The sequence below is a fragment of the Hibiscus syriacus genome, unplaced genomic scaffold, assembly GCF_006381635.1.
Source record: "Hibiscus syriacus cultivar Baekdansim isolate YM2019G1 unplaced genomic scaffold, ASM638163v2 tig00014064_pilon, whole genome shotgun sequence".
Taxonomy (NCBI): Eukaryota; Viridiplantae; Streptophyta; class Magnoliopsida; order Malvales; family Malvaceae; genus Hibiscus; species Hibiscus syriacus.
This window is the reverse complement of record NW_024062313.1, coordinates 129017-140815: the sequence shown is the minus strand read 5'-3', so window position 1 is coordinate 140815 and position 11799 is coordinate 129017. Positions and strand designations below refer to the sequence as shown.

The 11799-nt window shown below is 32.5% G+C and overlaps 1 protein-coding gene across 1 annotated transcript; it reads left to right on the top strand.

Moving 5' to 3' along the window:
- The first annotated feature begins 5862 nt into the window (after positions 1 to 5862).
- Positions 5863 to 10294, top strand: LOC120206838 (regulation of nuclear pre-mRNA domain-containing protein 2-like). The gene is made up of 7 exons (XM_039206412.1): positions 5863 to 6368; positions 7157 to 7404; positions 7885 to 8046; positions 8215 to 8371; positions 8493 to 8635; positions 8731 to 8766; positions 9427 to 10294. Exons 1-7 carry the CDS (start codon positions 6293 to 6295, stop codon positions 10201 to 10203), a joined length of 1599 nt encoding a protein of 532 aa, XP_039062343.1. The 5' UTR covers positions 5863 to 6292; the 3' UTR covers positions 10204 to 10294.
- Positions 10295 to 11799: the final 1505 nt, after the last annotated feature.

Genomic DNA, 11799 nt, shown 5'->3' with positions numbered 1-11799 from the left:
AATTCTAATTAAAAATAATTAAATTAAATTAACCCTTCATATTTAAATTTTTTATCATTTTAATTTTTATTCTTCTCCTAAATTGCTTGTTCTTCTCCTAGAAAATTGTATTGCTTTCTAATGATAATAACAATATAACAGAAAAATATTGTTTCTTTATTAAAAATATAATTATTGAATTATTACTTTGATTTTATGAGCTTACTTTTTTTTGACAATATCACAAAAAATATTAAATTGATAGAAAATTTAAATATGAAGGGTTATATTAATTGAATGATTTCTAACTAGGATAAAATTAATAAAATGTATAAGTTTCGAGATAAATGTTATTATATATGAAAAATTAGATATTCGTTTCAATTTTAACAACAGAATGATATGTTTATAATAATATTTTAACTAAGTGACTTATTTATAATTTTTAAACGAAAAGTGACGTATTAGTTACTAAACTTATAATTAAGTGACCTTGAGTGTAGTTTACCCTATATTTTTCTACGAGACGAAAAAGAAAAGAGTGAAGTGTGTTATGTTTTGCGTTCACTCACAGCTCACTCACAGCCGATGCTTTTCTGGAGCACCGACAATTTTAAACCTCTACTTTCTCGGCTCAGCTTGCCAGCTTCTTTTATTCCATTTTAAGAATTTTTTTTCTATATATGCTAATATGTATTCATGTATTTTATAACATATTTAAATTATTTAAAATGAATTTGGACATGATTTTCTTTAGAACTATCATTCGGAAAGGAGAAAGGAAATTTTATTCTTAATAAATAATGAATTCACAATGTAAGAGAAGAGAAGAGAAGAGAATAGAAGATTTTAATCTATACTTTAATTGTATTATAATAATAATGTAAATATAGTATTCTTGTCTAATTATTTCATATATGACATATATGTACATATATATTTATGTTTTATATACACGGTTCAAAAATATTTTATATATAAGAGTTAATTACATCATAAATCCTCAAAATATGATATTTATTTTAAATTAATTCTTATACTTTTGAAGTTTTTAATTTTATCTCTATGCTATGACTCATTTTGAATTATTCTCTAAATTTTTAAACATTTCAATGTTATCTCCAAAGTGACATTTAACAACACACTATTGCTACCTAAGTTGCACGAAGTCATGGTTCGACATAATTTTTTAATTTATTTTTCATGCATCAAAATCTTTTGTCCTTCATATCTAAATCAGATACAAGTTACGGAAAAGTCACATTTGTATAGTCTATATAATGTTTCTTGATATCTTAAGTAGATTATAATAAATGAATAAATATAATATCTCATATCAACTTATTCAAACATATCTAACTATAAGAATCGTGGTATATTTAGCATATGTCTCATGATACAACCAGTTATAGCAGACAATTGTCTATACAGTGAACGTTTGATTATATCAAATAATAATAATAATCTCTTATATTAATAAATGAGATAGACTGAATATGTTATCATAATTATGATTATTTAACATACCCTAACAATTTTGTGTAGTGGACATATGATTTCCGCCCACAGGCAGAGGTCATCAAAGGGGCAAATGAATGATTTTTGGTTTTATAGTTTTTTTTTTCTTTTTCGATCTTTTTTTAAGTATTGTTTTCATTTCAAAACACTTTGAAACATAAATAATTCATTCGTATTGTTTTTACTATTTTATTGACATCAAAAATAATAAAACCAACGATATCTATGCATCTAGTTTTATCGTCTTAAATATGTCACCTACGTCCCTAAAGTTTCAATCTAGTAAACATGTAGCCTTAGACGATACAGTTCTAGCCGATCGTCTAAGTAAGCCTACAAAACAACCTTGATGAGTTTAAATTCTCACAAGGTTGTTTTACAAGGTTACTTAGGCGATCGACTCAAGTTTTATAGTCTAAGACCGTACGTTCGCTAGACCAAAACTCTAGGGACGTGACAAACAACGCTCCCCATTTATTAATTAAATTCTTCCCTTAATATTCCCAATTAGTACAAGTGAAATAAGATACATTATACTTCCAGTGAGTTTTCCAATACTAAGATAATAATCAATTAATTAAGTAGTACAGGTAACTAATTTAGACTGTCTGTGTAGGAGATAATTAGTTGAAAGGTAAATACCTTGTGCATAAAGAAATCTGAAAAGCCCACTTGGAAAAGTTGTTAGTTGTGAGGGCAATTCTCATAACAGCAATGCAAAATATGTTGAATCAGTGTTAGGTTGTTACAACTTAAGGTGATATAATTTTTATGTCAATTCAACTGGAAACGGGAAAACTCTGGCTGTTAAAAATTGCAAAATGTTGAGAAAAATATTTCAATAAAATGACACATCATCAACCATACATATGCCAATATCTTCAAAAGAGATCAAGGAAATCACTCTGTTTCCGATAATCCTATACTTTATTCCGACATTACACCATGATGACCTAATAACAGTATATGTGGACCTTTTTTCAGTGAAGAAAACCAAAATTTGTATTCCAACAGTAAACTATTTTTAAGAAAAATAAGCATTGTGAGATTGTAAATTCCATACCCAAGATTTTGTTTGAGCCAAGTGTTCCAGGACGGAAGATTAGGTAAGACTGATGCATGCAGCATACGATTGAAGTATGGTTAAAGCTTGCTCCGTGATGGCCCTATTCCTCGCTCTTTTCACCCAATCACCGACTATCTCTTCTGCTTGGCTACCTTTGAAGCCTTGCTCCAAGACGGCTGCTGCTTCAGCGAGCTTTCCTTCAGCCAAGTATTTGTCAACTCTACTGATTAAAGACTCAATCCCTTCACCAGATTGGTCAACTCCCTTAACCTAGAGTATAGTCAAAAGGCAAGCATGAAAATTTTCAATGGCATATCTACAATATTATTGAAAGGTAAATCACATGGTTTTATACCTTTAACCAGGATACTATATGTGCTAAAGAATGTGTCAAGATACCACCACCGCCTGGTGGAATTAGGCTGAAGTGCCTTAGGCTCCCTTTCATTGCATTAAACTGCAAAATAAAATTATATTCAATGTTATGAATCGGTATCTGTTTGAATTAATAAGAATCACTAGAACTATTAACTACCACTGCTTATAGACAACAGCATGGTTGAGGCTATGAAAACTTGAAATGCCGTCACATCAACAACTAAATTTTAGTAACTTCTACAGTATTCTAGTCAATCTTCAAAATAAACTCAAAATTGCCTAGATGAAAACTCAAACTTCCCCCCCGTGTCCATACTATAGCTAAGGCGCTGTGAGAAGATAACTTGGGAGATTCCTGCAGACAAGTGATAGGATGATGCTACTTAGATGCAACAGAGATCTAGATGAGACAGTCTATATCCGACTGGCAGATAATGTGGTACATAAAGAGGACTAATACTTCCTTTTTTAAAAAGGAGCAATATTCAGTAACGGTAATACAGAGGAGGGCGTGAAATGGATTTGCAAGTAAAAGGGACAATGTTTTCAGCACAGATATTAGGATATCAGGAAGAAAAGAGGGCACAAACCTACAACAGCTAAAGAGGTGTAATGTGAATGATGCCAGGCTTGTCGTTCCTCCCAGATTTTAATTTTTGGGGAAAAAAAATACTTTTAGCTTGCCTCCATAAAAGCATTTAAAAATCTTCCTTTTTATTACAATATCGCCAAAAGTGAAGCATACAATTCATAAATAGAATTCTTCAATGGCGAACTATCAACCATATGTAACCAAAAGTATAGGTTCTCTCATTCAAAAGGACTCGTAATTTATTTACATATATTAGACAACTTGCCTTTTGATTCAACTGTATAGAGTGTCTGTACCATGGCACCGAGTTTCTTCTGGGAGAGACGAAAGTACCAAATCTAATATTGAATCCTTCTCAATACCTTCAAGGTAGGTACGCAGAGAATCTATTTCTTTCTGGATCGGCAATCCTTTAGAAAGTGCATCTTCTAGTGCAGGTGCTCCCTGTAGGACCCAAGAACATTCAATTTATGGGGCAATAATTTAGTAGAAGAATTACAGCTATGAATATCAATCACTATATAACATGACAAAGATTCCAACTAAAACCAAAAAAATACGTGGAATAAGAACAATGAAGGTTGAGAAGGTACCAAAGCGAGCTTGTGAACAGAATGACTTTTGCGTGCTTCTTCAGATCGTGCAAAAAATGCCATACATAAAGCATTTATCTACCAATGAATAATCCATACCATGGTTAGTGCCTCTAATCACATTCATAGTGCTGAATGACTAATAATAAACAGTATTGATTATGAAAATAATTACTCTGGCATATATGAAGCATAACAACACATGTCAATAGCTCCATTATCAGATTCATCTTTCTAACTAACAAACAGTAAATTGAGAGATGCATTTATGTGAATGGTTGTAACCGATAAACTATAAGTAGCTCCTGACTTAGAAGACTACTTTTCAACAACTCGTTTCTAGCTTAGGTTGTAACCTATAAATTGAGAAATGCATTTATGTGAATGACTAATCCTCAAATGATTTTTCATGTTTGATTTGGTACTCTGCAATTCAAAGAATGCGTCAGAAAGTACTCTAGCTTCCATTTCTTTCTCGAAAAACAAGTAGAACTACCCAAGCTCCCATTTAGTATCTATAATGTTGGAAATTTTATTTACCGTCTGGATCATCTATTAATAAATTCCATAGAAAGATCATATTCAAGTAATTTAATGGAAAAAAATTATTTTCAACTAGAAATTCTATAATAGGTTAGTTATTAGCTTGTCCTTAATGATCACTTTTGATGAATTCAATTTTCAACACAATGGATCTTTATTTTTCATGTGTGATTTAATATATTTACATATTGAACGAAATGACTGTAACTCCCTAGACCCAGCCTATGTGTTTCGATTAAGTCTATCGGATTACACTAAAGATTCTTAAAGACATTTTCCAAAAACGTTATTCGATAATTTAAATCATATTACATTTATAAAAGTATAATAATAACGATAAATAAAAGTATAATAAATAACGATAAAAATCCAACTCGTAAGTATGAAACTAAAAGCGACCATGTAAAATAAAACATGTAATAAATCCGAAGCACAATAAATCAAATATCAGTAGCAAAAGCAGTAAGCATCATTAAAAGATAAGTACTTCAAAAATAAGAAACATCTCACCATAATTAAAAGCAGTTCGGAAGATAGAAATATTATAACAAAAATATTTTTACTAAATGTGTCAATCCTCCAAGTGTCTGATACGAAGTGCCTATCCAAGAGTATCTGAAAGATGGTAAAACAGTTTGAAAAGTGAGCTAGAGACTCAGTGTGTCCCAACAGTGCATAAATAAAAACATACAGATATACTTTTAAAATCAGTGCAAATCATAATTATTAAAACATTAGAAGAGTTTTTTAGGATTTGAGATGAATTTTTTGGGTTAACAATTTGGGCATAGGATTTAGGGTTTTTAATTTATTTATTTTTATTATAATCTTATATGTTAATAAAATAATAATAATAAATGTCTCATCATAGAAATATATTAATAAAATAAATTAAAGTGACTAAAACAGAAGTAATTTTAAAGTTTAGTTTTTAAATTGAAATTTTTTAAAGTTTAATGACTAAAATAGGAGCGGGAGATAATTGAGTGATGAAATATATAATTTCTCCGTTTTGGAAAAACAACTCACTTATTTCTAAATCATAATTACTTAGAGCGTATTTTACCTAAATTTTAAAATTTAAGAACCCTAAAACCTCCGTTTGTTCTCTCTTTAAAACGCCTTGATTTCCCGTTCGAAACCTTTTTTTTTTGGTTATTTTCTTTGAGAAAATAAAATATCTTTTTTAGGGTTTCTCTCTGTAATTTGTGGTTTAGGGTTTCTTTCTATAATTTGTGTATTTCTTGTACCTTTTACGCGCTCCTGATTTAATTTGTCGTGTCGTCGTTCTAAATTATCTATTTCCTCGTCTCGTCGTTCTAAGTCATCTTCCTGTTTTAGGGTTTATGTGACATGCAGGCCATTGATTCTTCTCGCAGTACGAATCCTTTCATTCTATGCATCTCATCTAATTTGGAAATTCCATCCTTTGTTTTCCCAGTCGAATCCACTTTTTGTTACTTTTCCGCTTCTGGGTTTAAAGATCCCAGTCTACTTCAGTTTGGGTAATTATTAGGGTTTTAATTGTTTCGTCTCTAGATTTCATTTTAGAGGGCCACCCCCCTAAAATTGTTTTAAAAATCGGGGCTTTGGGCATTGTTTAGGGTTTTTGGTTGGTGTGGGATGAATAGTATATTTAGCGAACAGATACTCGCAGATAAGCTCTCCAAGCTCAACAGTACTCAGCAGTGTATTGAAAGTATCCTTTTTGTTCTTTCTTTTTTTCCTCCAAAATTTTTATTAATTAGCTGATTTAAGTTTGTTTATATTAGCAGAGGATAAGAGAACTAAAATGTTACGAGTTCTATGTTCTATGCTTGCTTGTAATGCTTTGAATATTCTTCTTTGATGCATTTCTCTTTTAAAAAAGGATTTTATTCCGAATGTGTGATTAGTTTTTTGTTTAGTAGAGCTAATCTTATGTATATTTGAGTTTGCTTGTGTTATTTTTCATGCTAACCGAATTTATGTATATTTTCCTAGCACTTTTTTTAATGATTCATAGTGCACTGTTTGATAGTAGGAACTGTTAATACGATCAAAATTGATGTTTTGAAGAAAATTGCTGCATTTGGATGAAGCAGATCTTATAAGGCGCTCAATCTTGTAGATCTTTAATAGGTTTACTTTCGTTTTGTTAAGGTATTCATAAACAGCAATGCTAGGACAAAATAAGATTACATTAACTAGTAGACTCACAAATCAGGGGGAACAAGCAATTTGAAATTTCATGAAGTGAAATCATTGTTGAACTTGGGTTTCTTTGAGTTTGAACTGTGCGAGATGTTCATCGTACACAAAAAGTTTCTTGTTTTTACCTTGTAGACTTGTAGTTTCCATAAGCGAGGATTGTGAGTTTGATGTAACTTCAACTGTTTAACTGCAAAATTTGATTTCAGTTATCTAATCTTCTTTTGGTGGCATTATTGTGCTATTGCATTGATCTAGTATTTCATATGGTACGTTACCTTGACCTATCCTGAATAGCATTGTCTCACTGGTGTATATTTCACCAAAGCAAGGCAGAATCAGTTGTTGCAACATGGGATAAACAGTTTCACAGCTCACAGATGGCTCAGAAAGTCCCTCTCTTGTACCTTGCCAATGATATTCTACAGAACAGCAAACGCAAAGGAAATGAATTTGTTAATGAGTTCTGGAAAGTCCTTCCTTCAGCCTTGAAGGACCTTCTTGAGAATGGTGATGATCGTGGGAAGAATGTGGTTTCTAGATTGGTAAGTTTTCTTTGAAGGAATACAAGTGTCATGGCTATTCATCTTGTGTCATCTGAAAAACTAGTTTATATTTTTAAAATGACTGTGATACTTTTGGTTGAGATATATAGTGTTTGTCTCATTTGTTATTTTTTCATAATATTTATAATTTATCCATTGGCATTTTAATATGTCTACTAACTGAATGCTTTTGTTATTGGTTGAGTTATATGGTGTTTGTCTCACAGTGTATTATTTCATAATATTTATAATTTAACGCTTTTTAATATGTTCAAATAACTGAATGCTTTCATCTGGCTTTGGTTTATTTATGTTAACTTGGATTATGCTCTGCTGTGAGATACATCCGAAAATGCCCAAAATTATGGCTCGTTGTACTTGTATGTTGGGCATGGAGTCAATTATGCTACAATATCATGTTATTTCTTATTAACAGTGCTTTAAGCTGTATAGTTTTGCATTTTCAATACAAATTGTTAGGTAGGTATATGGGAAGAACGAAGAGTCTTTGGGTCCCGAGCACGAAGTCTAAAGGATGTGATGCTTGGTGAAGAAGTGCCTCCACCATTGGAATTAAGCAAAAAACGTTCGCGCTCTGCATCTGTTAGAATTGTGAAACGGGACTCGAGATCCATTAAAACGGTTAGAATGGTTGCACTTTTGTTTTCGTTGTAATATTAAGTTTCATCTTGTTTTGATTACAAAGGCTACTATTTCAGCTGTGTAGTCTGTTTCAACTGACTTTACTTTTCTTCCTTTCCAATATGATAAAACCAATTCCCACTGTTATCTTGTTACTTGTCACACCAGAAGTTATCGATTGGGGGAACGGTTGAAAAAATAGTTTCAGCATTTCATTTGATACACAGTGAACAGCCAAATGAAGATGAAGAGATGAGCAAGTGCAAATCAGCAGTTCATCGTGTGAGGAAGATGGAAAAAGATGTGGATATTGCCTGTTCAATTGGTAATCTCTTCTGCATTGACTTTAGTAGTGCTCTTGATTATTTTTTCCTTGTATGGGATGCTTAAAGAGCATGATGAGATTCTTAAAGGTTTTATCATCCAAAATTTTCTTCGTGTTGCAGCGAAGGATAAAAAACGTGAAGCCTTGTCCAAAGAACTAGAAGATGAAGAAAATCTCCTGAAAGAGTGCATTGAGAAACTCAAGTCAGTTGAAGCTAATAGAGCAGCACTTGTAACACAGTTAAAAGAAGCTCTTCACGAACAGGTACCTAGTTATTTCATGACTTCTTATGTTAATGTTTCTACTTGCAGTAATGATCAGATCATCAAGCGGTAGCTTTCTTTATGAATTTCTTGCAGGAATCTGAGTTAGAGAATGTTCGCACACAGAGGCAGGTATATATTCTGATAATTTTATTATGTATTCCTTTATTTTACTGATTTCCTTATGTAACGTGAAAGATGGCATGTAATCAATCTCATTGAATTCTTTATTTCTTAAGATCTCCTGACAAATACTGATTTCTTATCTATTTCTGGATGATGATGTTTGGTTCTGGTGTTCAGATGCTACACCTTTGGCCTATAAGAACTAGTTGAAACTTATGTCAAAACTGGAACTAGGAAGCACGTTAAGTCTTGGACGAAAACCGAAACTGAAGTTAGGAGTAGATGCTTGCATAGAACATTTTTATTTGCTTGGACCAGTATTGATTATTGTAATGTGTTGGGAAAGTACGCATCACATTTGGTTGAGTGTATAGGTAAAATGCTGTTTATCTATGATTGGAATCTTTTGAAATGTATAGCACCTGCTACTTTTTACTGCTAGTTTATATGAAGTTTAGGAATTGGGAGCTGTGCTTATAGGATACTAGTGACTGAACTCTTTTAGATGAGTAAGCTATTTGCTATAGTTGCATTTGGGAGTTGATATGCCAAAATTTTGGTCCAGCTTTTCTGGGTGTAAGCCAATTTTAGTTGCTGCTAATCACAAAGGCTATCCTGAGTATGCTAATGTGCTAAAAGTAGGTTTTCTACGCTTTTGAACGATAGGTAGCACAAGCACAGGCGGATGAAGCCTTTAACATGCGGAAGCATCTTAGTGATGAAGATTATGTGTCAACCTCATCTGCTACAACAATCCTATCAATTGATGGCAATGGAAAAGCTGGAGAAACACCAAAGCGGACTGCAGCAGCCATTGCAGCTGAGGTTGCAGACAAGCTTGCGGCTTCTAGCTCCTCTCAGATGATCATGCATTCTGTTCTCTCTACATTTGCAGCTGAAGAAGCCAAAAATGTTGGTCTAATAAAGGCATCAACACAGTCGAACTCCCTCAATTCCGTCACTGATGCAATTTCAAAATCAGAGAAGTCGCTGGCAGTTGCAGATTCTAATGCTCTTATGCCAGCACAACCGTTATGTGCTCCAATGAGCCATTCTTATCAATCCGTTCTTGTGCCTCAGCCAGCCATGCAAAGCCAAACCACTTCCTCTCAACCTCAATATCACATGCTTCCTAACATAGCCACACAACAATTTTTGCAGTCATCTGGGCAGACACTAACCCCGTATGGTACTTATGGTTGTATGCCACCATTGCCGCCTGGACCACCACCACCATCTCCCTACATGGTTAGTCCTATGTTATCTTTGACTGCACAACCATTGCCAATAACTCAGCAGCAGCCAATACCATCAGGTCAGCAAACAACACCCTTGACGCAGCAGCAACAGCTGCCGGTAACTCAGCAACCACCTATGCCTCCTAGTTTCCGGCCTCTTCAACCACCGGGAATGGTGTACTATGGTCATCCACCATATTCATAATGAATAGAACTAGTCGTTTAGATTAGGCAGATGAAAACTTGGAAATTTTGGTTTGTGAGAAATTGGAATTGTTGTAGCTATAATGATCATACTAATGGTTCCAAGGAGCAAGAATTTATCAATTTTCTTTTTCTGAAGTGTGGGTTGAGGTTGTATTATTCTACTTTAGTTTATCATCTACACAGGGTTTGCTTATCATCATATATGGTTTTCAGGAACTAGCAACTCTACCATTTTTAGGGTATGTTTCACTGTAATTGATTTTCTAAAAAATATTTATTTTCCGGCATTTGATTGGTGGAAAATATTTTGTTGTAATTCATTTTTCTGTTCAATAAATTTTTATTTGCATTTTTTAAAAAGTAATATTATTGACATTAACAAAATTATATACATTATTTTAATATTCACTAAAAAAATATAAAAACTAAAATTGTGTTTATACAATGATACATCAATATTTCCATTAAGTCCAGTCAAACCTAATGATATGTGATCAAAATAGAAATAAAATATAACGTTACGAATTATTTAAAAAGATACTTAAATAATCAAAATAGACATATAGAGCTAGATGAGTGAGCAAATTAGGGATATATATTTTTAAACACGCACGTACCCTACTCACACACCTAGAATCCTCCCTAGAAATTGCACCTGAGAATCTCGATCAAACGCCGAGGATTTTAGCGTAAAATTATTAATTAAATTAAATTTTTGATTTCTCTAAATAATTTTACGCTAGTGTGATAAGAGTATAATTTATCTTCACATTTTAGTATATAAGTTAATAAAATATTAATTTGATAATTTTTTATCAATCATATAAATGTTAACTTCAACAAAGAAAAGATATATACATTATTTATTTTAAATATGTTTTTTTTCACAATAACTTTTTACCCTTCTTTCTAATTTAAAATTTAAACTTATACTAGTTCTTCTTTATATCATGATAAATTATTTTAAAACTCATAATAATTAAACTCTTCCTTGTGTGTCATATTTAAAATTTAAACTTATACTAGTTATTCTTTATATCGTGATAATTTATTTTAATCAGTCTTTTATTTGCAATCCTTCCTTTCCAGCCAGTGTTACATTGCATTTAGCAGCCATGCTTTTCATAGAAACACCTTGCTTGCTTCTTCCCTGAATAATTCCTTCAAAAGGCATCTGCTCTGCATTTTCTTCATCCAGAGGCATCGAACAAAATCTGGGACTTGGAGTTCCCAAGTCCACATTTTATGAGTGGCACGATCCTATCTTATCAAACATCATGGACAAATAAACGGCACATGTCATATCAGAAATGAAAAAACAGGTCAAAGAGGAAGGGGGTCTTTCAAAAGTCATTTGATGCCTCCATATATATGAAAATTGACAATTTGGTGTACATTTCATTTCAGATTGAAGGAAGATCAGCAGTTCCTATGCAATGAGCACGTAAATTGCACAATGCACGGAAGTCAGTAAAGAGATGGGGAGTGATACAAAACATACAAAAAGTTTGGCACACTATGACGATTATGAAGAATTAGATGCAAAATGTCACCTCCTTTTCACATATGTGCGTGTGTTTTAGGTTAGCGTATG

Excerpts from the sequence above, each read along its gene's own strand:
- LOC120206838 (XM_039206412.1), top strand. The coding sequence starts at position 6,293 with ATGAATAGTATATTTAGCGAACAGATACTCGCAGATAAGCTCTCCAAG. Across the intron at positions 7,405-7,884 it reads AGAATGTGGTTTCTAGATTG|GTAGGTATATGGGAAGAACG; the intron begins GTAAGTTTTCTT and ends ACAAATTGTTAG. Across the intron at positions 8,767-9,426 it reads ATGTTCGCACACAGAGGCAG|GTAGCACAAGCACAGGCGGA; the intron begins GTATATATTCTG and ends TTTGAACGATAG.